At 28.7% G+C, this 26443-nt stretch overlaps 3 protein-coding genes across 10 annotated transcripts in view; 2 read left to right on the forward strand and 1 right to left on the reverse strand.

The window, feature by feature from the left end:
- The window catches only part of LOC100875058 (myelin regulatory factor), a 64331-nt gene extending 59422 nt beyond the window's left edge, over positions 1-4909 (forward strand). For all 7 annotated transcript variants that reach the window (XM_076533970.1, XM_076533969.1, XM_012297035.2 and 4 more), the window contains exons 17-18: positions 79-307; positions 420-4909. In XM_076533970.1, coding sequence (XP_076390085.1) covers positions 79-307; positions 420-494 — 304 coding nt within the window. In that variant the 3' untranslated portion in view covers positions 495-4909. The remainder of the gene's footprint in view (positions 1-78; positions 308-419) is intronic.
- On the reverse strand, positions 79-16548 carry Brf (Brf RNA polymerase III subunit). The gene is made up of 15 exons (XM_003708196.3): positions 16287-16548; positions 15796-16009; positions 15605-15689; positions 15379-15515; positions 15156-15260; positions 7315-7464; positions 7014-7107; positions 6805-6937; positions 6641-6737; positions 6431-6580; positions 6276-6361; positions 5958-6195; positions 5679-5856; positions 5435-5604; positions 79-5324 (listed from the first exon to the last, which is right to left on the reverse strand). Exons 2-15 carry the CDS (start codon positions 16007-16009, stop codon positions 5191-5193), a joined length of 1971 nt encoding a protein of 656 aa, XP_003708244.1. The 5' UTR covers positions 16287-16548; the 3' UTR covers positions 79-5190.
- Positions 7569-14885, forward strand: lute (BTB/POZ domain containing protein 3 lute). Of its 2 annotated transcripts, none has more exons than XM_003708197.3 (7): positions 7569-7929; positions 9370-9654; positions 9749-9896; positions 9966-10182; positions 11471-11657; positions 11721-11899; positions 12023-14885. In XM_003708197.3, exons 1-7 carry the CDS (start codon positions 7833-7835, stop codon positions 12485-12487), a joined length of 1578 nt encoding a protein of 525 aa, XP_003708245.1. In that variant the 5' UTR covers positions 7569-7832; the 3' UTR covers positions 12488-14885. The 2 variants fall into 2 exon arrangements, with proteins under 2 accessions (XP_003708245.1, XP_076390165.1); XM_076534050.1 differs by lacking the exon at positions 7569-7929 and adding an exon at positions 8912-9130.
- Positions 16549-26443: the final 9895 nt, after the last annotated feature.

Genomic DNA, 26443 nt, shown 5'->3' on the forward strand with positions numbered 1-26443 from the left:
CGTATCACTGGTCTATTCATAATTTACAATGTATCTACAATAAATTAAAATTTGTTTTCAATTTTTTTGTACTATTAGTGGAATGCCAGGGTACGGACAAGTAGTACAACAATGCACTTCGTCAACTAATCCCGGCATTGACGAATCGATGATATGTAGTCCAAAATATGCAATACAGCCGCAAACCGAGTTGAAAATCGATATTGAAAATAACAACCAACGGGGAGATCAATCATTTCCTCTTGATGTTGCTCATTATCTTCGGAAAACACTGAGGTTTCGTGTACCAACCGTACAGCCACAAGAGGTAACCGATAATTTTTTAAATATCATATTTTTCGACAGGTACTTCATCTGCCTGTTATTGATTTTAAACGCAGACAATGTTAAATATTAACAGAAACTTATTTCTTTTGCAGAACATTTGTAAGAATATACACGGCGTCGATTATTCGGAATATACATTGCACTTTTATCGAGATTGCGACGAGTGATTGATTTCTATTGCGACATGACATGACCCAAGGACTTTAATGTTTTTATTCCGGAAAGGAAGATCGTTGAATAAAAGTACTGCAGGACCTTCTTGTGCCTTCGTAACGTACGCCTTCTCTATTTTGTCCAGCTATGAAATTATACACCGTATATTTGGTAATATAAGTATCGTCGAATAAATCTCAAACTATTTTATATGTTATTATAATACATTGTGTAGCGTGACGATTTTAATGATCAGTAGAAACGGATAGATCGTAGAAACTCAAAGATAATAGATTGTAATTTAATAGAATGTAGACTTTTACATTTCGTTAAAAATCATACGTGCTGTTGCGCGTTTGATGAAAGATACGAAGAACTCGATAATTGGTAATCAGTGTTTATATTATCAATCTTCGTAATATTTACTTTCTTCTCTTTGCTGAAAATGTGAAAGTAATATTTTAAACGATAACATGTAAATATGTGTCCCTTTTAAAAATCTGACCGCAATCGGCAGTTAAATTATGTATATCGTTTCAGTGATTTTTATGTTATCTATAAATACGTACAGAATGTATCATTATCGAACACGTTGCTGAATGCTGATCAATGTTATACATACACCGACGAACAAGGTAGACTCCTCTAGGGAAAATGGTGATTTAGATGCGAAGACCATTTCAGCACACTGGCGAGCACTCTTTATAGAGGAAATATTAAAAGTTTAGTAATTTGAAAAATTGAAAATTTGGCTGTTTGCTAATTTGGTGATTTAGTGACTTGGGGATCTGAAAATTTGTGGTATTAAGGCTTTTAAAATTTGTGAATTTGAGGATGTGGTGAGTTGGAAATTTGAAAATTTGAAGAATTGGAGATTTGTGAAAAACTACTGACTTACAAGCTTTCAAATATACCACATATTTTGCATCATTTTCCTTAGGTAAACCTACCGTATCCGGGACTGTACATGATCACATATTATTAGAGGGATAAAAATCTTCGTGTATACATTCACACGTGTATACAGAAAAAGTGATGATAAAGGTTTGTCTAAAGACGAGATGATGTACAAAGTAATATTAAATATTCATCATATATATGTTACGTATATCGAATATAGTATATTGGTGTCGACTTCGGTTTAAGAGTTCACTCTTCGTTTTACGCGTCATTAAAATTCGTGCATTTTTTCTAATTATTTTCATTCGAACGAAAGATAGATGTTTGTAAAACACTATCATGGAGTTTCAAGTTCCTAAAAGATATTGTATAATAATTGTCTATTTCGTACGGTAGAATTAGTCGAAAAATTTCGTTTGCATATTCTCTATCGCGACTATGTTATCACGTTGATTGCTACGGAACATTTATCACTGGTATTAAAGAATTAATTTTATAATTTAATGCCCTATTTTATCCTTTCTAGTAGTACAATTTTATTCTTCTGATTTCTCTTTTATTACCTTCACTACAAAATTTTATTTATGTATTCAATTTAATTGGATAGAATTAAATCATATATGACTGTGGCAATCAACGGGTTAATCACATATGAATATATCATTGTTGTTATCATCGTTATTATTGTTGCTATCATTATTATCGTTGCTCCAAAATATAACAGGGCTGCTATGTCAGTGATAGACAGATTAAAGCTCCTCACGGGTACAGACGTGCATAGAGATCTACGGGACTGAAAATTTAGAAATTTGATAATATGTAAATAAAATTTCAAATTTTTAAATTTCTAAATTTTCAGATTGAGAAGTTGTCTATTAGTGCCTTTAAGTATTGCCGCTGCACGTTGTCCATCACTGATCTGTACGAATCCGAATTATGATTTACGTTTATGAGATTTGTTTTTTTTCATCGTTTGAATTTATATGATTTATGCGCGAATATATATACGATCAGCACGCCACTTCTGCCGTCCATACGTTTTCCATTTAGCGAAGACATTTACGATAAGTTTTAAGCGAACGTTGATCCAATCATGGATATATATATTTTTACAGAAAGTGCTCGCGACTAGCACGTATCATTTTCATACGCGTGAATCGTGTTATAAAAGAAGACAACGATATTGTACAGTAAGATGTAATTGAAACGCGAGTGTGAGGCAACTATATTGCACTATAAATCGTTATTGATACGTGAAACGATTAACACGTTGACTATGCTGCTCTCTTTGCTGTTAACGTGTCTTTCATCTTTAAAGATATTTTAAGTTGAATGTACTTTTTAATTAATGAAATGTATTCGTGTGATGTGTAAGATTTAGATCTAAAATTATCCTAATTAATTTTTGCATAACTTTATCATTTTTCCAGATATTTAGAGAAACTAATGTGGAGTCACTGGTGACACCATAAATTTATTGAACAAGGATAAAGGAAACAAATTAAAGGCACCTAAAAGTAATTGTACATCATTGTTTCACATAAGGATGTTTTTACCTTAGTCAACGTGTTAACATTTCACATTTAATGCTTTTATTCGTAACTTCATACCTTCCTGCTGGAATACATAAGCACAAATACACGAACAAATTCTTTTAACACAAAGCTGATAATTTTTACAGCATCACCATGTATTAATGGTATTGTAATGCAATTATAAATTATTGCTATACACTATATATACATATATATATATTTAATACAAACACGCACGTGTACATGATATTACAGCATTAACGTTGAACGTATCGTTACTTCTTCTTTCCTATACAGAATCCATTCATTGTTAAAAAGGGATTCTGTATAATAAAAAATGATATTTGTATGATATAGTATATTTAACTTAGACATAGTATTCTTTTTTCAGGAAATTTCTATATTGTAACACCGACATCTGTATATTTTTCATTTATCATTCACATCGTTCAGATTGTAATGCTTCATTGTTTTCTACGTTCATGGTTTAATCTCTTGCCTCACACTATTTACTGTAGCGAAGTCTCGATTACCAGATATAGCCCTGTTCGCGGTGAAATACCGAGGCTCCATTACGTAAAATTTTAATGTTACTTTCAAATCAAATAAACAATTATTAAAATAATTTTAATAATCATTAAAATTAGATGAATGTATCAATTTTTGTCTACAAGAAACTTTAGGCAAGAGGTTCATGCAAGATGTTTATTGTTTTTATATTTTAATGTAGATATCATGACTCGTATCGAGAAAAGAAGATTTATTTGCATACTTTGATTCATCTTTCACGATGAATTTGTTAAGGAGATCTCAGGCGATCGATATTTGTATGTCAATATTATTAAACACGCGAGGAAAAATATTGACGCGTTATCAATATTTAAGTATCTGTTGAGATAATTTGATAAAAATAAAAATACTTTTTTCCTTTTGAATAATCTGAGTGCTATAAGTGTTAGCATTTAATGTGTAAGATAAATGGAGTTTGTCGATAAATATTAACAGTATTGGCAATGTAGATTGATCGTCTGAAGTCCCTACAAGAAATGAACGTAGAAACTGAAAAGAACAGGAAGAGAAGGAGCAGGAGTGTCATAACGTTGAAAGAGAAACGAATTCGTTTTATTTTTCCAGACATTCAGCTCTGAGACGAAAAGCTGTTTAACGTAAATAGCATAATGTTTTTAATTTGAAGCGGTAGAATTTGTACATAAAACTTCGAGCGTAACAGTGGTACGTGTACTACTTTCTTTTCGGTGAAACGTTGTTAGCTTTTAAGCAATTAGCAATCATGTAATTATAAAGACGTCGTTGTATTAATACCAACGAGAGAGATTACTCGTAAAGACATTACTTTTAACAAGTGGTATTCTATGTATTATATTGCCCGATCAATGGTCATTCCAGTTAGTATTAAATGAACGTTTAGAACGATGATAAAGAAGTGTCTAAATATCTGAATGTTTTGCGAGAAAGGTGTATGTAGAAAAATTGCTGCTCGATCGAGATAATATTATTAAAGCTTTCTTTCATCTATATACTATCGATCATAACGATTTTTTATTTTTAAATAAATAGAAACTTTTTGCCAGAGATTGAATACTTTCGATCTCATGAAACATTTTGGAATATTCATTAATTATGATGCAGTGCAGTTGGTGAAAATTTGTAAAATTGCTTGCTTCGAAGAAATTTGAGCAACGATAAAAAACGAGTAAGCAAATGAAAATTGAAGGATCGATTCTCCTAGTCCTATTGTACTGTTTTAACAACATATTTTTCTTTCCTACTAACGCTGAACGCAATTTAATGCGACGATTTGTCTTTATTCACCTTGTCGAGCATCGAATAGTACTATTTATGTATATTTGAACAAAAACGCATGTAAATGTTATATTCACGTATTTATGAATGTATCGTTAAAATAATAAAAATATATATATACACAATGAATCTGTATTCGTAGAAAAAAATAAAGATACTACTGCAGAATATACATGATATTCCATAACAGAATATTTTTTTTCTTTAACGTTATGATCAAGTACACAAGGTGAATGAATAGTACCGAAACAATTATTATTTTCTTTAGTATTTCGTATTTAAATTTATCGGTTCAGACTAGAATCGAATTTACTAGAATTCATGATTTGACACAAAAAAAACACTTTAATGAAGTTGCACTAAATGCTTTATTTTTATACACATTATGCAGTCTTTTTTATTAAGCAATAATATAATTAACATAAATAATTGTATAAAAAATTATAAATATTTAATAATCTTCTTCATCATAGCCATATCCAAAGTCATTCTCGTCTTCTGATGCGTTCCTTCCAAGCATTTGTCCAACAGTCATTTCCGTAGGATCGGCATCGACCTCTTCGTCAATATAATCATCGGTTTCATCTATTTTGGAAAAAAGTGTTCGTTACAGATTCGTTGATTAAAAAGAAGTTAGAAATGGAATATAGAACAGGACGTGATACGCAAATTAATTTTAAGTATATTAAATTTACCCATATCACAGGCGTTTACTCTTGGTTCAACTGCGTCAGTTTCTACTTCAATAGGTTTCTCAACATTCTCTTCTTTCGTCTCTTTTACGTTCGGTTTAACCTTAACCGAATGGGATTTCTTTACTGTCGGCGGCTTGTCTTGTGATTTTGATGTATTAGAAACATTAGATCTACAAATATACATAAAACGTTTAAATTATATTTATGTTACAAAGCATTAAATCATTACTACTGTTATACTAACATTTTGCTGGAACCTGCAGCATTATCTACATGCGCTTTGACGGGTTGAATTGGAAGCTCTTCTACTTTCTGTTGCTCCTTATTTGAAGCAGTTATATTAACATTTAAACTTTTTAATACTTCATAATTGATCTTAGATGAAATCTTTTTCTCTTGTAACATTTTCTCTATAGCTTCTCCTAATGAAGCAGATTAAAAAACAAAGGTATATGTAATATCGTACAAAATTAATATAGCAATGAACTGTATACAATAATAACAGTACAGATATTATTATTACCTGCAGTATTTGCTGGCGTTTGAGTTTTATTTCTTTTAGTAGTACGTCGTCTCTTTTTCTCAGGTTTACCCTCTTCTTTCTCTTTTTGTCGTTTCTCTTCTTTTTCCTTTTGCTGGTTCAAATATTCAGCATTTACCTTATTCCATAAGTTGTGCTTAAACTGTGCCTCCTTTTCCGACATGATATAACTATCTAATTCTTCATCGTCGAGGTCAGCGATATCAATCTCTCCCGAGTTCTAGAAGAAGAAATGACTATAAATACATTTTATTAAATAACGCGGAGGCAAAATAAACTTCTGAAGCTAATTTTACTTGCATTTTCGAAAGTTGCATTCATCTGTCCGTTCGTTTCATTTTCTCGATCATTCGCCGATATCAATCCCATGGAAGCAATATTTGGACCTTGAAATAGTTACACATGTCACAAATTTTGTAACAATTGAAATATAATAAAATTGTTTTAACAATTACCCAGTCCAGTGATCAACCGATTGCTAGTGTCATTTGAATCTTGAAGGTCACTATCAGGATCATCCACGTCGTTTTCAACGTAACTTTTTATTACATCTAAATTACTCTCCCTTACGAATCTTTCAGTATCCTCCCTTTCTAAGTAAGCAGCTAAAAATTAAATATGCGTATAATAAATATCAAACTCTTTTTTAATTTCTAAATAATTACCATCTTTTCGTTTCCTTGTTTTTCCTATAGTTTGCTCATCCAGCTGTTTATCAATCTCTGCCTGTAGCTCATTTATTTCTGTATCTATATTTTCCAACTGTAAAATGAAAATTTTATCTTATTTCAATAATTTTTGAAAATAAAAAGAAGATCAAAATTTATACCTTCTGCAATCGTTCTCTGTCCTTTTTTCGCGCAGCTTTAAACGCCGGAGGATCCTGTTCCTCTTCCAAATCTACCGTCATAAATTCTTCGAGAGTCAACGCGCTCGAGGGTGTATCTCCAAACTCTATAAGCCTACGAGTTTCCATAAATATAATTCCTTATAAATGTAGACTTCCCTGGAAAAGAAATTTGTCGAAAAATGTTTTACCTTTTACGTAACGTTGATTCATGTACTTTTACAATTTTTATAATATCGGCGGGCGATCTGTTGAATTCATGTAATCGAGCAGCCATCAACAAGGCTAATGTAAAAAAAAAGAAAAGAACGTTGTTTTTTACTCAGTGCCAACATACTTTCTTCATAAAATTTTATTTAATAATAATAATAAGTTCTTAATTTCATTTAGTAAATAAGGAAACTAAATATTTACAAATTAATCTGTAAAATAAGGATCAGGTAATTAAAAATATCAAAATAAGTACAATTAATTATATCAACTTTTTTATACCAGCTCCACATAATCCCGATGGCCTGCGTCCGCTATGAATACTGTCTCTTTTCATCCTTTGAACTACTCGTAGGGCTGTCATCGACACTTCGTGAGTTTTCTCACCGAATTCCAGTTTGTTCGCAAACCTCATAATGTATAAGCATGGATCTGTAATAAACATTATGAGCGTACTTTTACATTTCTAAATTCTCAAATTTTCAAATTCCTAAAGTCCTAAATGTCGTAAATTTTCAATTGCCAATTTTCAAAGCTTCCCTTCCGATGTTACCCGAATTTTTCCGAACTCAAACCGAAGCTGGTACCCGATATACCGCGCATGTAGCACGCACTGCGCAGATCGAAAACTGACTTTTCGAGAGACACCCGATATATGGACGCGCGTGCCCTAAGTTGTCTATCGACCGACGTGCAAATCTAACCAGCGCCCGTCTGACATGGCGCCCATGTAACTGAAATCCAAAATCATTTTGTGTTGCAACTTTAGAAAAGACGAGCGTTGAGTTAAAAAAGTGATAATGGCAATGTCGAATCTTTATTCCAAAATATCAACCAAGCCGATGAAGCGCTTTCAAGACAACGTCACAGTCAAGCAGACTAATCCGTGGTTAAACGGTGAGATAAACTATCTTAGATATAAATAAATATAATATATGTATATTCCTAATACATAATACGATTCGTGAATTTTTAAGCTAAATCATAAAAATAGAGAAAAACGAAAATTTGATTTATTTTTTACTTATTTAATGTTGCTTGAATATTATTAGGTCTTTTCTAATATTTCATGTAACTTCATGTAATTATAAATTTTAATTTGTCATTTTCAGTCTTTTCGCATTTAATTTGAAAATATATAGCTTATATATTATATTGTTTTGATTAATATTGTTAACAATTATACATAAATAAACACATGTTATATTGTATTTAGTTTCAGTTTGATAATTTACGCCGGCTTTATGTTACAAAATATTATGTTCGTATGAATTTATATTGTTGAAAGTATAAAATTTGTGCATAGCTAACTCGATTTCATGTTTTGTTATAAATAAACAAATGTTTAAGTGAAAATTGATGATCAATGTTTAATTCAAATACAAATTTAGAAAACGTGAAAGAAAAACTTGTACTTTTATGATTTAATAAATGTATGCATATACGTGTGTGCTATGTATGTGCGTGTGCGTGCGCACAAGAGTATATATGCACATTTATTTAGTATATGTATCACGTGTATACGAAACGCCTACGAAACCACACGAATGAAAGCGAAATAAACCGAACTTTGTATCACTCCAGGATTTGCCATAGTTGAATTTTGCCTAAGATGTTACATTACACATGTATTATATGGATATGTTTGTGTTCGCGATACTTAAAAATGAACAATTTTTGAAATTGCGGTGACAAAAATTATTTACTATGTCGTAATAACAAAACCATTTTAGTTAAAGATATTTTCACAACTGTGGAATAATGTATTCTAACGGTAAAATTGGTAATTTACATGCATTTATTTTGACTAAACTGTCACTAAGAAAAGGTGATAATTTATACAATGCCTTAAAATGGCGATAAATAAAAGAGAAAATATACAGAAGAAAAATGTGGGGATCTACAAAACAATCAAACAAGCTTATTTATAAACCTTGAATCATTAAATGTTATTTTCGAGTATAACCTTTTCAGTGAAAGTTTTGTTAATGAAACAGTTCACTTGATTTTGGTAAAATCTATTTCACGCACATTAGTAATGATTCAAAGTTATTTAATACAGAGCAATGTTTTTTTATCACCTTGTTATTCTTTTCTGGTATATTTAATGTTTGTTATAATCATTACATTTTAAAGAAGTAAAAATAGAATGTGAATGATTAGATATTTGCACTACTTCCTTTAACACCAGTTTTTGAGTAATAACATTAACTGCTGTAATAAAGAAAATAATGTAAATATTGCTTTTCATCTTCATTATATTCTTATTCAATTTTTTATATTTTGAATTATTATATTCTACTAATCTATGAATTTTTAATATTATGTGTGTTTTAGCGGAATCACCAATTACTGTATCAGATTCACCACCTACAGTAAGCCCACTTTTTACTTCTTCCATTGTATTACAACGCGAGGGAACCATAAATCAGCCTCTTAGTGCACCTGCATCACCTTTGTCTTCCTTATCATCTCCTATAACTCAATTAAATTTGTCATCACCCGAAGACTGTACACAAGATCCTAATTGGCAAGCGACAAAACCCACAGTTCGCGAACGAAATGCTGCCATGTTTAACAATCATTTAATGGCTGATATTATATTCATTGTTGGTAGTCCAGGTAATTAAAAAAAAAAGATTTATATATGCTAAAAACAAATTATTATGTAAAATTTATAAAGTTAAATAACATTATATACTCATATTTAATGCAGGTCATACACAAACTATACCAGCACATAAGTATGTTTTAGCTACTGGTAGTTCTGTATTTTATGCCATGTTTTATGGTGGATTAGCTGAGAACAAAAGAGACATAGAAGTACCCGACGTAGAGCCAGCTGCTTTTCTTGCCTTATTAAGGTAAATATTTTCATTTCTGTGTAATTGTCAATATAAATTATACAACATTAATTAATAATTTCTTTTTAGGTATATGTATTGTGATGAAGTACAGTTAGAAGCTGATACAGTTTTGGCAACGCTGTATGTTGCTAAAAAATATATAGTCCCTCATCTAGCAAGGGCATGTGTTAATTATTTAGAAACAAGTTTAACAGCAAAGAATGCATGTTTATTATTAAGTCAATCGCGTTTGTTTGAGGAACCAGATCTCATGCAACGTTGCTGGGAAGTTATAGATGCTCAAGTAAGTTTAAATAAGAAAATGTTAAAATCATTCACATTAAATGACAATTTAGACATAACGCTAAACACTAAATCACATTTATTCATTGATGCAATTGAACATACTATGAGTTATCATTCTTGTGGAGATATTTGTTTAAATCATAAAGTAAAAGATTCACGTCAACATCAACTTACTCGTACAACTGCAGAAACTAATAATAAAAGTTATGTAAATGTCAAAAATAGACTGTCAGTAATGTCACATTGTTTTAGCTTATCAGAAAATAATTGTTGCACTAAATTTAATAATAAACGATTGTCACTTTCATTGTTTCGAACTCGAAGCGAACCGTATTTTGCAGATAATAAGTTAGACATTGAAGTAACACAGAATGTAACTTACGAAGATAATTTTGCAGAAGAATATGAATACAGTAAAAATGATTACAGTAATTTTCTTAAATAGCATCTAGCAATAATATGATTTATTTTGAATATTAAAATGTTTTTAGAACGAAATTGCTTATTTGTTTTTAGATTTGTTTGATTTAAATTTAAAAAAATTAGTACTTTTTATTTCAAATATATTTTTATTTTCAAAAATAATAAAATATATTTCATCATAAAAAACTAATAAGCAATTTTATAAAAAGAAGTAACAAGATAGTTTAATGCAACTTGTGTATAAAATTATATTTATTCAATTTAATTTATATATGTGTATGTATATTATACACTGATATCTATAAAACATTTCATTGTAATAAGTATTATTAAATTGAATACATTTTTAAAAATACAAACCAGTTTTTATATAATAAAAGCAATAGTACTTTTTATGTAAATATATTAAACATGTTTCTCTAAGTACTGCTACCTTCAATTTATTATATAAGAATTTTTTATATAATAAATGTTATTAATAAGAATTTTAATCAAATTATTTAAAACAATTTTGATTCTACATATTTTCCTAATTTTTATATTAATTATATTTTAAAAAATGGAGTTCTTTTATAATATTGTATACAAATTTTTCTTATTGAAAAATAAGTTAGTTAAATTAGCTGATTAACAGTATTTAAAGAAATTTAACATATAATATAAAGAGTAAGAAATCATTAAATAGAATGAAGTATTTAGTCCTAAATAAAATATCTATAATTCTATATACTTCCATTTCATGGAGTAAATATATTGCTAGAGATAAACTAACAAAGCATAATTGTAGCTCAATACGTGCTTAAAATATTTTTGTTAAACACACTAATTATATTAGTACGTATACAAAATTTAATGTAACACAGGCAGAAATGGCATTAAGATCAGATGGTTTTGTGGATATCGATATTCATACTCTTGAATCAGTTCTTTCTCGTGAAACATTAAACTGTAAAGAAATTCACATATGGGATGCTGCATTAAGATGGGCTACTGCAGAATGCATCAGACAAGAACTTGAACCATCAGCAACAAATCAAAGACGATTATTAGGTAAATGCTAGCAATATATTTTTAAATATGTAGCTAATAATTTTAATACTCATTTCATTCTAGGTTCTGCTTTATATTTAATTAGACTTCCTGCTATGAATTTGGAAGAATTTGCCAACAGTGCTGCTCAGACTGGAATCCTAACACAACAAGAAACAATTGACGTTTTCTTGCATTTTACTGCTAGTAATAAGCCTCAACTTTGTTTCCCTACTAAACCTCGACAGGGCTTAAAAACACAGGTAAATACAGTTTGTAACAACACTTATTCTGCGTCGATATAAAAGAAAGTACTTATAGTAATTACCAATGCAAATTTTCAAGTTTATCATAAAGACTAAAGTTTTTAATATCTTTCTTTGCAGGTGTGTCATAGGTTTCAATCATGTGCATATAGATCAAACCAATGGCGTTACAGAGGCAGATGTGATTCGATTCAATTTAGTGTTGACAAAAGGATTTTTGTTGTTGGTTTTGGGCTCTACGGAAGTTCATCTGGTGCTGCGGATTACAATGTTAGAATCGAACTTAAAAGATTAGGATGCGTTTTGTCTGAGAATAGTACTAAATTTTTCTCGGATGGTTCGAGCAGTACATTTCACGTGTATTTTGAAAATCCAATTCAAATAGAACCAGAATACTTTTATACAGCTAGCGTAATATTAGACGGAGGCGAGTTAAGTTACTTTGGACAAGAAGGCATGTCAGAGATCACAGTTGGTAACGTGAATTTTCAGTTTCAATGCAGTTCAGAAAGTACGAATGGTACTGGTGTGCAAGGTGGGCAAATACCTGAATTAATATTTTATGGGCCGCCAGTAGATGACTGACGGAAATTTATGACAGAGATAATGGTTTAAAATGGTGGTGTCCAAAAATATGTACCTTGAAATTATTCAAGGTTTTGTGTGATTATTGTTTTAAGTACTATTTTTAAATGAATGACTAAAGTTGTGTAACAGGTGCACTCTTAAATTTCAACATGCATTTTAAGTTTTGTATAATATATTTTAATGGGTACATTGTAAAAACAAGATATTACAAATAATTTCGTTTAATTTGCTTTTTTAAATCGTAATTTTAATTGTTAAATTATTAGAAGGGATATAACACGATTATTACATTGCTTAATTATTACTCTAGTCCAAAGGTTAATACCAAATTTTCAGCGTTCCGAGAATTTCAACACAAATAATTTCGTAAGAATATATTTTCTTAAAATAAAAATATATAAATGTGTAAATGCAAAAATTAATATTTGTTTTTATACTACCGTATTTTAAAAATACAATCTTATAAAACATTGTACTATTATGAGAATAAGAAATTATAAATTCTACTTAACATAAAACTGAAATTTAAATAAATAAAATAATACTTCTCTAGAAGAGTGCATCTTTTATCTTCTAAAAAATATTGAAATTTTGTTTGAAAAAAGGTTATTTTTTTTCACGTAACTTGAATACATGAAAAGTCATTTGTAAATATACAAGTAAAGTTATATAAAAATATTTGTTAGTATATCTTATGAAAATGAAAATGTAAAAATAATCTTTAAAATAATAGAAAACGAGAAAGTTATAAGTGCTATTTGAAAGAATTACTATCTTTAAAATTACTGTTGAATAATTATATTTTAAAAAAGTAAATGGAGATCATTAATTTAAACAACATTATTATGATTAACTAAGTCTTCAATTAAACACATGTATGATCAATACATTACAATCTTGTTTCGGATATAAGTAATTTAAACTCGAATCAATAATTCTTCAACTTATATTTTTAAAAAGCTTTATCGTTTTGTCAAGTAAAATATACTATTTCTGCTCCAAGTAAGATTAATTTTAAAGCATTCAACAGCTCTTAAACATTGTAAGTAATTTTGCAATGTATTATAATTGAAACTGCCTATTTAATACAATGCACATTTTATATCTCAATATTATCATTTATTATTTTATATTGTACCAGTGAGGAATAAGGTACATTTTGCTCATTTTTTTAAAACTTATTGCTTTTTTAAGGTAAATGTTAAAAATCACATGTAATCATAAATTACATAAATGGTACTAAATTATTTAAAAAGTCTACTGTTAAATTAATAAGAGTAAATTCATAAGGCAAAATACATTTTTGTACATATTATAAATATCATAATGATATTTCATACATATATTCTCTAACATTTAAATCATGTTTATATAATTTTATAATTTACTAAATTCTTGTAAAAGGCAAAATATATATGCTAGTATAATTTCAAAGATAAATAGGCATATACTAAATAAATGTAATTATTATATTTTCCTTTTTGTAATGGATATTATTATATTTAGAAAAGGTATAGAATCTGGCACCAAAGTTTACATTATGAAATAGTCAATACTGGTTAAAAAAGTACAACGGATTATATCAATATAATAATAAAATGTACAAAATAATGCCTTCCTATTACTAGTATGTTTATCTGGTGCCAAAAAAGGACAAATAAATTTTAAATGCATGTTCATTGTGAAATTTAGATTGGTATTAAAAATAAACTGAACATTAACCCAACAAATGGAATAGTCGGGTTAGTCAAATAAAATATGAAATGTTCATATACACTAGAATCTCGTAATATGATTCTGAACAAAACTTTAAGAGCAAACAAATTTTAAAATGGACTATGTAAGTGAAACTTCTTCCATACAAGAACACATCTACATACATATACAATGAACATTTCTTGACTTGAACTTTATGTTAAACTACAATTTAAAAATTATAGTAGAATATTTTCAATGATGTAGCGTAAAATACAATAAGCTGAAAATTTCCATACATGTAAGCAATAAGTGAACATGAATGTAAAAATTTCATTCAGAATATTAGTATTTTTATGTATTAAGCTAGAATTCTTTAAATACCATAATTATTGATGTCATATTAAAATAGAATAATTAGAATTTCAAACAGTATCTAGTATGATTGTTGATCAACTGGAAGCACAAATGCTGTATTTAATATTTAAAAACATATTAATTAGAAAACGGTATCCTCAACAAACTTTCTGATTTTATGTTCACTAATTTATCGATTAATGTAAGGACACGATTAATTAACATGAACATTTTTGTATGTAATTTCACCAAAAAATGAATGTAGTGATAGTTCTTTGTAACGAAAATAATTTGTTGTATAGAGAAGTCTATATATAAAGAATAAAGCAAATTAGTATGGTAATTTTTAAATTAATTTCCTTATTCCTGATTTTCATACATTATAATAATAATAATTTATTGTAATGTAATCAGTGCAATTTGCTTAATTTTTGAAATCCTATATACCACTGCCTAAATTACACTGGATTAGTATCATTTAATAAATTATCAGTATTACCAAGGTATTAATTATACTTAATATAATTTCCTGTTCTTATTAATTGTTGTAGATAAACCATAAATATGAAATATTTTTTATATCATGCAAATTTTGAACATGCAAACTGCTTACCCACTGAAGGTATGTTGATGCAAAGAGCTTGTGTAAACCGTAAATACGTGCGTCCCAATTCATGAACACAAATTTGAAGAACATCACTGATGTCAATAAGCATATCTAATTAATTAGTTAAGTATATATTTTTACTTTTTAACATTTTAAATTAAATGAAATAAAGCCAATTTTTTAAAACAATAAAGTATATCTTTCTATTTTGTGTAAATGTAAAGGATACGTGCAGTGCCTTCTGTACGACAAGTAATATAAACACAAGCTGCATGATTATGTGCTTGTTTTCGTCCACGAGTCAAATGTCGATTTAAGGCCATTTTATAAAAATTCATGGATGTATCAATACAATGTTGATTCAAACTAGCAACAAAAATATAATTATTTTATTAATTCTGTTATAAAAAAATAAATAATTTATCAAATATATATCACAAAGAAAAATTACATACTGTAACTGCATGCATAAATGAGTTATTCCTTTTCTTGCATTTTGTAATGTTATCCCTCTTGATTCTTTTCCATTGATGTGATATGCTATAAACAATAAAAATATAATTTTATATAAAATGTACTTCGTCAATAAAAAACAATATAGAATAATTATAAAATATCCTTGTTTATATCCTTTAAAATTACATACTTGCACCAAATTCTGTAGCTCCTCCGGTACTATCATTAGCAACAAACTGACCAAGTACCATCATATTTCCTGATGGTGTCTCTTTAAATGCTGTTTCGCTAACAATAAGTTGATCTTCCAAAACAAAACCACATTCTGTACAAACTGCATCTCCTCGAGCAGGATCTGTTTCGATCTCTGTGGATCCACAGTTTCGACACTTGCTTCCAGACATCTATTAAAAATGAATACATTTTTATATATAATAAGACAGCTTATGTGTGAGCTATATTTATAATCATCACTGTACTCAAAATATAGTAGAAGAAAATAATTAATATTTAACAAATAATCAATCACTTAATCTTTCTCTAAACATAATGTCGATACATTTATACTAAATATATACATTAAACACATCATTTTATCAGAATTATTCAAATTATTAAATTAATAATATTACAGACTAACTACTGTGCAGTGATGATTAATGTTTTACGCTTTCAAGTTACCTTTGTAATATTTTTTATGTCTACTGTCAAATATATCACTGAAATAATTATTGTGATACACAGTGTCTTACTATTTAAATTACTGTATTAAATAAATATGACACACAAACTAAGTAATGTTTTATTATACTTTATTTTATATAAAAATATGCAAAAACACTGTAACTGAAAGTTCGACTTTTCGCTATACAACAAAATAATTTTGGTAGGTTATGATAAAAACATACATCCCGACAAACATGATGTACAATGGTTAAGTCATAGATAAAAAAGAAATATGAGTGTCTATGTTCGACAATTAGTACTTCCTATTCAAGTGCTGCACCAAGTGGCTAATTTTAGTATCACTACAGAATCACTCCTATCTATGTTAAAATTGGTTCTCGTTCACACAGTGTTTTCGAGAGATCAAAGATGCCGCGAGTGTAGCTTCCGAATCTGCGCGCTACTTAAAAGTAGTTTAAGCCATGCTATCGGACCGACGAGTTAGTCTTTACAGCATTGAAGTGGAGGAAGGATCTCTGCGTTCCATTTAATCAACCTAAGTTCCATTTTTTAATATTAGACATATATTTAGTCACAACAATCGTACATTATAAATAGTTATTCAATTTATTCTTTTTATAAGTAACATTTTCTGTTTACTAATGTTCTAACTTTCACGTAAAAATATTATTAAATCGTGCAACAACAATAAATATGTTATTATAAATGCTTTTATTTTTCAGTTCCAAAATTGAATATACACACAGTCTGCCTCGATCTTCGACAAAGAATTAAGCCAATAAAGAGTTACATAAATTAAAAACTGTACAAAATATATTTGCAAATTGTATGTATTTATGAAGTTACAATAAATAAATAAAAGAAATCATGTACTTCTTTAAAATCCTTTCCATTACATTCTTAAACATAACAGACAATCAACAGGTTAGGTCAGGCTTACGGTAAGGTTATATAGGGTTAGGTCAGGGTCCAAGGTTAGGTCGGATTATGTTAGGTCAGGCATACGGATAGGTTATATTATGTTAGGTCAGAGTCTAAGGTTAGGTCGGATTATATTAGGTCAGGCCTACGGTTAGGATATATTAGGTTAGGTCTATATATATATATATATATATATATATATATATATATATATATATATATATATATATACTATATATACTATATATACTATATATACTATATATACTACATATACTATATATACTATATATACTATATATACTATATATACTATACTATATATATAATATATATATGCTATATATATATATATATATTATTCCTATTATTATCAATGTTATTACGCATATTAGTACTTTTATTATCACTATCCTTATTATTCCTATTAATATCACTATTATTACGCATATTACTACTTTTATCGTCACTATCCTTACTATTCCTATTATTATCAATACTATTACGCATATTACTACTTTTATCGTCTTTATCCTTATTATTCCTATTATATATATATACATACACATATATATACTATATATATACTATATATACAATATATACTATATATACTATATATACTATATACACTATATATGCTATATATACTATATATACTATATACACTATATATACTACATATACTATATATACTATATATACTATATATACTACATATACTATATATACTATATATACTATATATACTATATATACTATATATACTATACTATATATATAATATATATATGCTATATATATATATATATATTATTCCTATTATTATCAATGTTATTACGCATATTAGTACTTTTATTATCACTATCCTTATTATTCCTATTAATATCACTATTATTACGCATATTACTACTTTTATCGTCACTATCCTTACTATTCCTATTATTATCAATACTATTACGCATATTACTACTTTTATCGTCTTTATCCTTATTATTCCTATTATATATATATACATACACATATATATACTATATATATACTATATATACAATATATACTATATATACTATATATACTATATACACTATATATACTATATATACTATATATACTATATATACTACATATACTATATATACTATATATACTATATACACTATATATACTATATATACTATATACACTATATACACTATATATACTATATATAATATATATACTACATATACTATATATACTATATATACTATATACACTATATATACTATATATACTATATATACTATATATACTACATATACTATATATACTATATATACTATATATACTATATACACTATATATACTATATATACTATATATACTATATATACTATATATACTACATATACTATATATACTATATATACTATATATACTATATATACTATACTATATATATACTATATATATGCTATATATATATATATTATTCCTATTATTATCAATGTTATTACGCATATTAGTACTTTTATTATCACTATCCTTATTATTCCTATTATTATCACTATTATTACGCATATTACTACTTTTATCGTCACTATCCTTATTATTCCTATTATTATCAATACTATTACGCATATTACTACTTTTATCGTCTTTATCCTTATTATTCCTATTATATATATATACATACACATATATATACTATATATATACTATATATACTATATATACTATATATATAATATATATACTATAGACACTATATATACTATATATACTATACATATATACTATATATACTACATATACTATATATACTATATATACTATATACACTATATATACTATATATACTATATATACTATATATACTACATATACTATATATACTATATATACTATATATACTATACTATATATATACTATATATATGCTATATATATATATATTATTCCTATTATTATCAATATTATTACGCATATTACTACTTTTATTATCACTATCCTTATTATTCCTATTATTATCAATATTATTACACATATTACTACTTTTATCGTCTTTATCCTTATTATTCCTATTATTATCAATACTATTACGCATGTTACTACTTTTATCGTCTTTATCCTTATTATTCCTATTATTATCAATATTATTACGCATATTACTACTTTTATTATCACTATCCTTATTATTCCTATTATTATCAATATTATTAAGCATATTACTACTTTTAGCGTCATTATCCTTATTATTCCTATTATTATCAATACTATTACGCATATTACTACTTTTATTATCACTATCCTTATTATTCCTATTATTATCAATACTATTACGCATGTTACTACTTTTATCGTCTTTATCCTTATTATTCCTATTATTATCAATATTATTACGCATATTACTACTTTTATCGTCTTTTTCCTTATTATTCCTATTATTATCAATACTATTACGCATATTACTACTTTTATTATCACTATCCTTATTATTCCTATTATATATATATATATATATATACTATATATAGTATATATACTATATACTTATTATGCCTTATTATTCCTAGAGCCTAGGGTTATGTTATATTAGGTTAGGTCAGTCCCCAAGGTTAGGTTATATTAGGTTAGGTCGGGGCCTAGGGTTAGGTTATATCAGGTTAGGTAGGACCCTAGGGTTAGGTTGGAAAAGGTTAGGTCTGACCCCAGGGTTAGGTTGTATTAGGTTAGGTCTGGGTACCTAACCTACCTAACCTACCCTGACCTAACCTGATCTGACCTAACCTTCGGCCCAGACCTAACCTAATCCAACCTAACCGGTTAGGTTGGAAAAGGTTAGGTCTGACCCTAGGGTTAGGTTGTATTAGGTTAGGTCTGGGTACCTAACCTACCTAACCTACCCTGACCTAACCTGATCTGACCTAACCTTCGGCCCAGACCTAACCTAATCCAACCTAACCGGTTAGGTTGGAAAAGGTTAGGTCTGACCCTAGGGTTAGGTTGTATTAGGTTAGGTCTGGGTACCTAACCTACCTAACCTACCCTGACCTAACCTGATCTGACCTAACCTTCGGCCCAGACCTAACCTAATCCAACCTAACCGGTTAGGTTGGAAAAGGTTAGGTCTGACCCTAGGGTTAGGTTGTATTAGGTTAGGTCTGGGTACCTAACCTACCTAACCTACCCTGACCTAACCTGATCTGACCTAACCTTCGGCCCAGACCTAACCTAATCCAACCTAACCGGTTAGGTTGGAAAAGGTTAGGTCTGACCCTAGGGTTAGGTTGTATTAGGTTAGGTCTGGGTACCTAACCTACCTAACCTACCCTGACCTAACCTGATCTGACCTAACCTTCGGCCCAGACCTAACCTAATCCAACCTAACCGGTTAGGTTGGAAAAGGTTAGGTCTGACCCTAGGGTTAGGTTGTATTAGGTTAGGTCTGGGTACCTAACCTACCTAACCTACCCTGACCTAACCTAATCTGACCTAACCTTCGGCCAAGACCTAACCTAATACAACCTAACCCTGGGGTCAGACCTAACCTTTTCCAACCTAACCCTAGGGTCGGACCTAACCTAATATAACCTAACCCTAGGCCCCGACCTAACCTAATATAACCTAACCTTGGGGACTGACCTAACCTAATATAACCTAACCTTGGGGACTGACCTAACCTAATATAACCTAACCTTGGGGACTGACCTAACCTAATATAACCTAACCTTGGGGACTGACCTAACCTAATATCGCGTAACCCTAGGAATAGTAAGGAATATATATATAATATATATAATAAGGAATAGGAATAATAAGGATAGTGATAATAAAAGTAGTAATATGCGTAATAGTATTGATAATAATAGGAATAATAAGGATAATGACGATAAAAGTAGTAATATGCGTAATAATAGTGATAATAATAGGAATAATAAGGATAGTGACGATAAAAGTAGTAGTATGCGTAATAGTATTGATAATAATAGGAATAATGAGGATAATGATAATAAAAGTAGTAATATGCGTAATAGTATTGATAATAATAGGAATAATAAGGATAATGACGATAAAAGTAGTAATATGCGTAATAATAGTGATAATAATAGGAATAATAAGGATAGTGACAATAAAAGTAGTAGTATGCGTAATAGTATTGATAATAATAGGAATAATGAGGATAATGATAATAAAAGTAGTAATATGCGTAATAGTATTGATAATAATAGGAATAATAAGGATAATGACGATAAAAGTAGTAATATGCGTAATAATAGTGATAATAATAGGAATAATAAGGATAGTGACGATAAAAGTAGTAGTATGCGTAATAGTATTGATAATAATAGGAATAATGAGGATAATGATAATAAAAGTAGTAATATGCGTAATAGTATTGATAATAATAGGAATAATAAGGATAGTGACGATAAAAGTAGTAATATGCGTAATAATAGTGATAATAATAGGAATAATAAGGATAGTGATAATAAAAGTAGTAATATGCGTAATAGTATTGATAATAATAGGAACAATAAGGATAATGACGATAAAAGTAGTAATATGAGTAATAATAGTGATAATAATAGGAATAATAAGGATAACGACGATATAAGTAGTAATATGCGTAATAGTATTGATAATAATAGGAATAATGAGGATAATGATAATAAAAGTAGTAATATGCGTAATAGTATTGATAATAATAGGAATAATAAGGATAATGACGATAAAAGTAGTAATATGCGTAATAATAGTGATAATAATAGGAATAATAAGGATAGTGACGATAAAAGTAGTAGTATGCGTAATAGTATTGATAATAATAGGAATAATGAGGATAATGATAATAAAAGTAGTAATATGCGTAATAGTATTGATAATAATAGGAATAATGAGGATAATGATAATAAAAGTAGTAATATGCGTAATAGTATTGATAATAATAGGAATAGTAAGGATAGTGACGATAAAAGTAGTAATATGCGTAATAATAGTGATAATAATAGGAATAATAAGGATAGTGACGATAAAAGTAGTAGTATGCGTAATAGTATTGATAATAATAGGAATAATGAGGATAATGATAATAAAAGTAGTAATATGCGTAATAGTATTGATAATAATAGGAATAATGAGGATAATGATAATAAAAGTAGTAATATGCGTAATAGTATTGATAATAATAGGAATAATAAGGATAGTGACGATAAAAGTAGTAATATGCGTAATAATAGTGATAATAATAGGAATAATAAGGATAGTGATAATAAAAGTAGTAATATGCGTAATAGTATTGATAATAATAGGAATAATAAAGATAATGACGATAAAAATAGTAATATGAGTAATAATAGTGATAATAATAGGAATAATAAGGATAAAGACGATAAAAGTAGTAATATGCGTGATAGTATTGATAATAATAGGAATAATGAGGATAATGATAATAAAAGTAGTAATATGCGTAATAGTATTGATAATAATAGGAATAATAAGGATAATGACGATAAAAGTAGTAATATGCGTAATAATAGTGATAATAATAGGAATAATAAGGATAGTGACGATAAAAGTAGTAGTATGCGTAATAGTATTGATAATAATAGGAATAATGAGGATAATGATAATAAAAGTAGTAATATGCGTAATAGTATTGATAATAATAGGAATAATGAGGATAATGATAATAAAAGTAGTAATATGCGTAATAGTATTGATAATAATAGGAATAGTAAGGATAGTGACGATAAAAGTAGTAATATGCGTAATAATAGTGATAATAATAGGAATAATAAGTATAGTGACGATAAAAGTAGTAGTATGCGTAATAGTATTGATAATAATAGGAATAATGAGGATAATGATAATAAAAGTAGTAATATGCGTAATAGTATTGATAATAATAGGAATAATGAGGATAATGATAATAAAAGTAGTAATATGCGTAATAGTATTGATAATAATAGGAATAATAAGGATAGTGACGATAAAAGTAGTAATATGCGTAATAATAGTGATAATAATAGGAATAATAAGGATAGTGATAATAAAAGTAGTAATATGCGTAATAGTATTGATAATAATAGGAATAATAAAGATAATGACGATAAAAATAGTAATATGAGTAATAATAGTGATAATAATAGGAATAATAAGGATAAAGACGATAAAAGTAGTAATATGCGTGATAGTATTGATAATAATAGGAATAATGAGGATAATGATAATAAAAGTAGTAATATGCGTAATAGTATTGATAATAATAGGAATAATAAGGATAATGACGATAAAAGTAGTAATATGCGTAATAATAGTGATAATAATAGGAATAATAAGGATAGTGACGATAAAAGTAGTAGTATGCGTAATAGTATTGATAATAATAGGAATAATGAGGATAATGATAATAAAAGTAGTAATATGCGTAATAGTATTGATAATAATAGGAATAATAAGGATAATGACGATAAAAGTAGTAATATGCGTAATAATAGTGATAATAATAGGAATAATAAGGATAGTGACAATAAAAGTAGTAGTATGCGTAATAGTATTGATAATAATAGGAATAATGAGGATAATGATAATAAAAGTAGTAATATGCGTAATAGTATTGATAATAATAGGAATAATAAGGATAATGACGATAAAAGTAGTAATATGCGTAATAATAGTGATAATAATAGGAATAATAAGGATAGTGACGATAAAAGTAGTAGTATGCGTAATAGTATTGATAATAATAGGAATAATGAGGATAATGATAATAAAAGTAGTAATATGCGTAATAGTATTGATAATAATAGGAATAATAAGGATAATGACGATAAAAGTAGTAATATGCGTAATAATAGTGATAATAATAGGAATAATAAGGATAATGACGATAAAAGTAGTAATATGCGTAATAATAGTGATAATAATAGGAATAATAAGGATAGTGATAATAAAAGTAGTAATATGCGTAATAATATTGATAATAATAGGAATAATAAGGATAATGACGTATTGGGCAGTCTTGAGATTTTATCTCTGGCGAGAGCTTTATGCGCATGCGCCAGATGACGTCACAGCTTGCTGCCAATGCCGTACCTAGCCGGTTCACGCAATGGTGACTGATGAGGGCACCTTAATGATCCTACGTAACTTTTCAAAAATTCTTATAATTGTACTGTAAACTATGAGTGTATAGATTGAGTTAGATTACATTAGGCTGGGTTAGGTTAGTTATATATATGTTTGTATAAAACCTTACAACTATATATATATATATATATATATATATATATATATCGTGAATTATATAATATAATATAATGGGAATAATATGATAGAATATGGGAGATTATTATATTTAAAATAACACAAAAGCACAATTACTTTTAAAGCACTAAATGAATTTATTATTTAAGAAAAACGACTTGGAAGGACCTCTTTGAATAACTATATTTTATACGTGTGAAAATTATAATATCAGAGAAACAATAACAAAGAGATACATGGATGTTATTTTGTTAATATGCATAGATCTGATAAAAATCGAGCGGTATCTTTTTCCTTTGCTCTTGCAACAAATATTGGTATTCATATAACAAATTGGCTGCAAACGTAAAAAATAATAATAATCATAAATAAATTTAATATTACTTTTATTATATATAATCTGTTGCATTATTTAACCCTTTTACTCTCTTTCCTGCAATTTTCTTCGATTTATTTTTTTTTTTCCTCACTAGGGCCTAATGGTACCTTATATTCCATCAAAGTGGATACGCTACTGAGGACTTCTACGGATAGCTTACTGCGCATGCACTGGGACTGTCCAACACTGCTTCCGGCTTACTCTGTGGTTTCCGTCTTATCCGCTGTCATCTAATTTTGCAAACTTTCGTATTTTATTATAAGATTTACAAATCTTCTAGATTTGAATAAGTGTGGAACTTGTAATATATGCTTACTTGATCCAAACATTTTTGTAAAAGAAAATGTGGAACAAGTGAAATTATAATTTAATTCGTAGCTATTAGCTCGATATCGTTTTCTAAAGTTCATTTCTAGAAAAATGTTTAGAAAACGATATCGATTACCAGGTCACACCACGTGGAGGTTGCTACGATAGTGACCCACCCTAACTCCAAATCCCTTCCACCCTCCAAATGCAACCTCATTTATCGGAAGGATAAATGAGTTCTGACTCTACTTAGCTCATAAGCTCGCACATACAAGTTCTTTACCACAATCCAGTAAAGAACTTGTATCACACACACACATACATTAACTTAATACTAATCGCAAGGGGCCCCACACACTACGCTTAACTTATTCTAAACGCCGCATGGTACCTCTTATTCTAAGATTGCACTCGAATAATCTATGACGAATTCCAAAAGCAAAGGAAAGAAAGTTAGAAGAACTTTCTATTGAAAGCAAAGAAAGTTAGAAGAACTTTCTATTAAAAGAAAAGAAAGTTAGAAGAACCTTCTGTCAAAAAAGGGATTCAGTATTTTTCGCCAAGTGAACCTCGCCTTCCATGGGTCAAAGGGTAGTCCATAGTGTCTTACGTGAACCACGAGACCGAGATGAACCGAAAATACTGGCAAGAACGAGTGACACATCCGCGGAGGGTTTCCCATTTCTCCCCGCTTGCGTTTGAGGCAAGTCTGACCGCAGAGAGGAAACCCCTGCCGTGAGGCGGCAGATCGAGATGAGCCATCAATCGATCGGCCCCGCAGAGATGTGTCCCTGGCGCTACACCAGCACTTGCAGCTCACCTCGGCCGCGTGTTCACTGCGCTAAGAACCCCCAATGATCCACTTGGGTTCGGAACGATTGACAAAAAATAACCGAATATACTACAATCTAACGCGTACAAAGCTTGAGAGTTCAGAAGATGCAAGAGTGCAAGTTAGAATAAGAGGCACTTACAGGGACCCACCCGCCCTGCCCACAAGCACACTTTACTTAAAACTAACGCACGCATACAATTAACTTAAAACTAACGCACGCATCCCTCGATGATTCCTCGATGATCCCTCGATGATCGGTGTCTTCAATCTTCGCGTATACGCCATTCACACATGCACTCATTCATACTACAATGTTTTACAATAGACGCAACTTAAAATTAACTTAGAATTAACTTAAAATTAGCGCATTAGTTGATGAAATCCCACGAAGGAAGTCTTCAATGATGACCCATTCACCACCTATAGAATAATTAGGTGTAGGAATGAAAGGAGGAG

Source organism: Megachile rotundata, chromosome 1 (genome assembly GCF_050947335.1).
Source record: "Megachile rotundata isolate GNS110a chromosome 1, iyMegRotu1, whole genome shotgun sequence".
NCBI lineage: Eukaryota > Metazoa > Arthropoda > Insecta > Hymenoptera > Megachilidae > Megachile > Megachile rotundata.

What these genes read in the sequence shown, in the direction of transcription:
- lute (XM_003708197.3), top strand. Translation starts at nt 7,833, where the DNA reads ATGGCAATGTCGAATCTTTATTCCAAAATATCAACCAAGCCGATGAAG. An exon ending in ATTCATTGTTGGTAGTCCAG is followed by an intron (nt 9,655 to 9,748) that starts GTAATTAAAAAA and finishes TATTTAATGCAG; the next exon opens with GTCATACACAAACTATACCA. An exon ending in AAATCAAAGACGATTATTAG is followed by an intron (nt 11,658 to 11,720) that starts GTAAATGCTAGC and finishes ATTTCATTCTAG; the next exon opens with GTTCTGCTTTATATTTAATT.
- Brf (XM_003708196.3), bottom strand. Translation starts at nt 16,009, where the DNA reads ATGTCTGGAAGCAAGTGTCGAAACTGTGGATCCACAGAGATCGAAACA. An exon ending in AACGCCAGCAAATACTGCAG is followed by an intron (nt 5,857 to 5,957) that starts GTAATAATAATA and finishes CTGCTTCATTAG; the next exon opens with GAGAAGCTATAGAGAAAATG. An exon ending in GCTGCAGGTTCCAGCAAAAT is followed by an intron (nt 5,605 to 5,678) that starts GTTAGTATAACA and finishes GTATATTTGTAG; the next exon opens with ATCTAATGTTTCTAATACAT.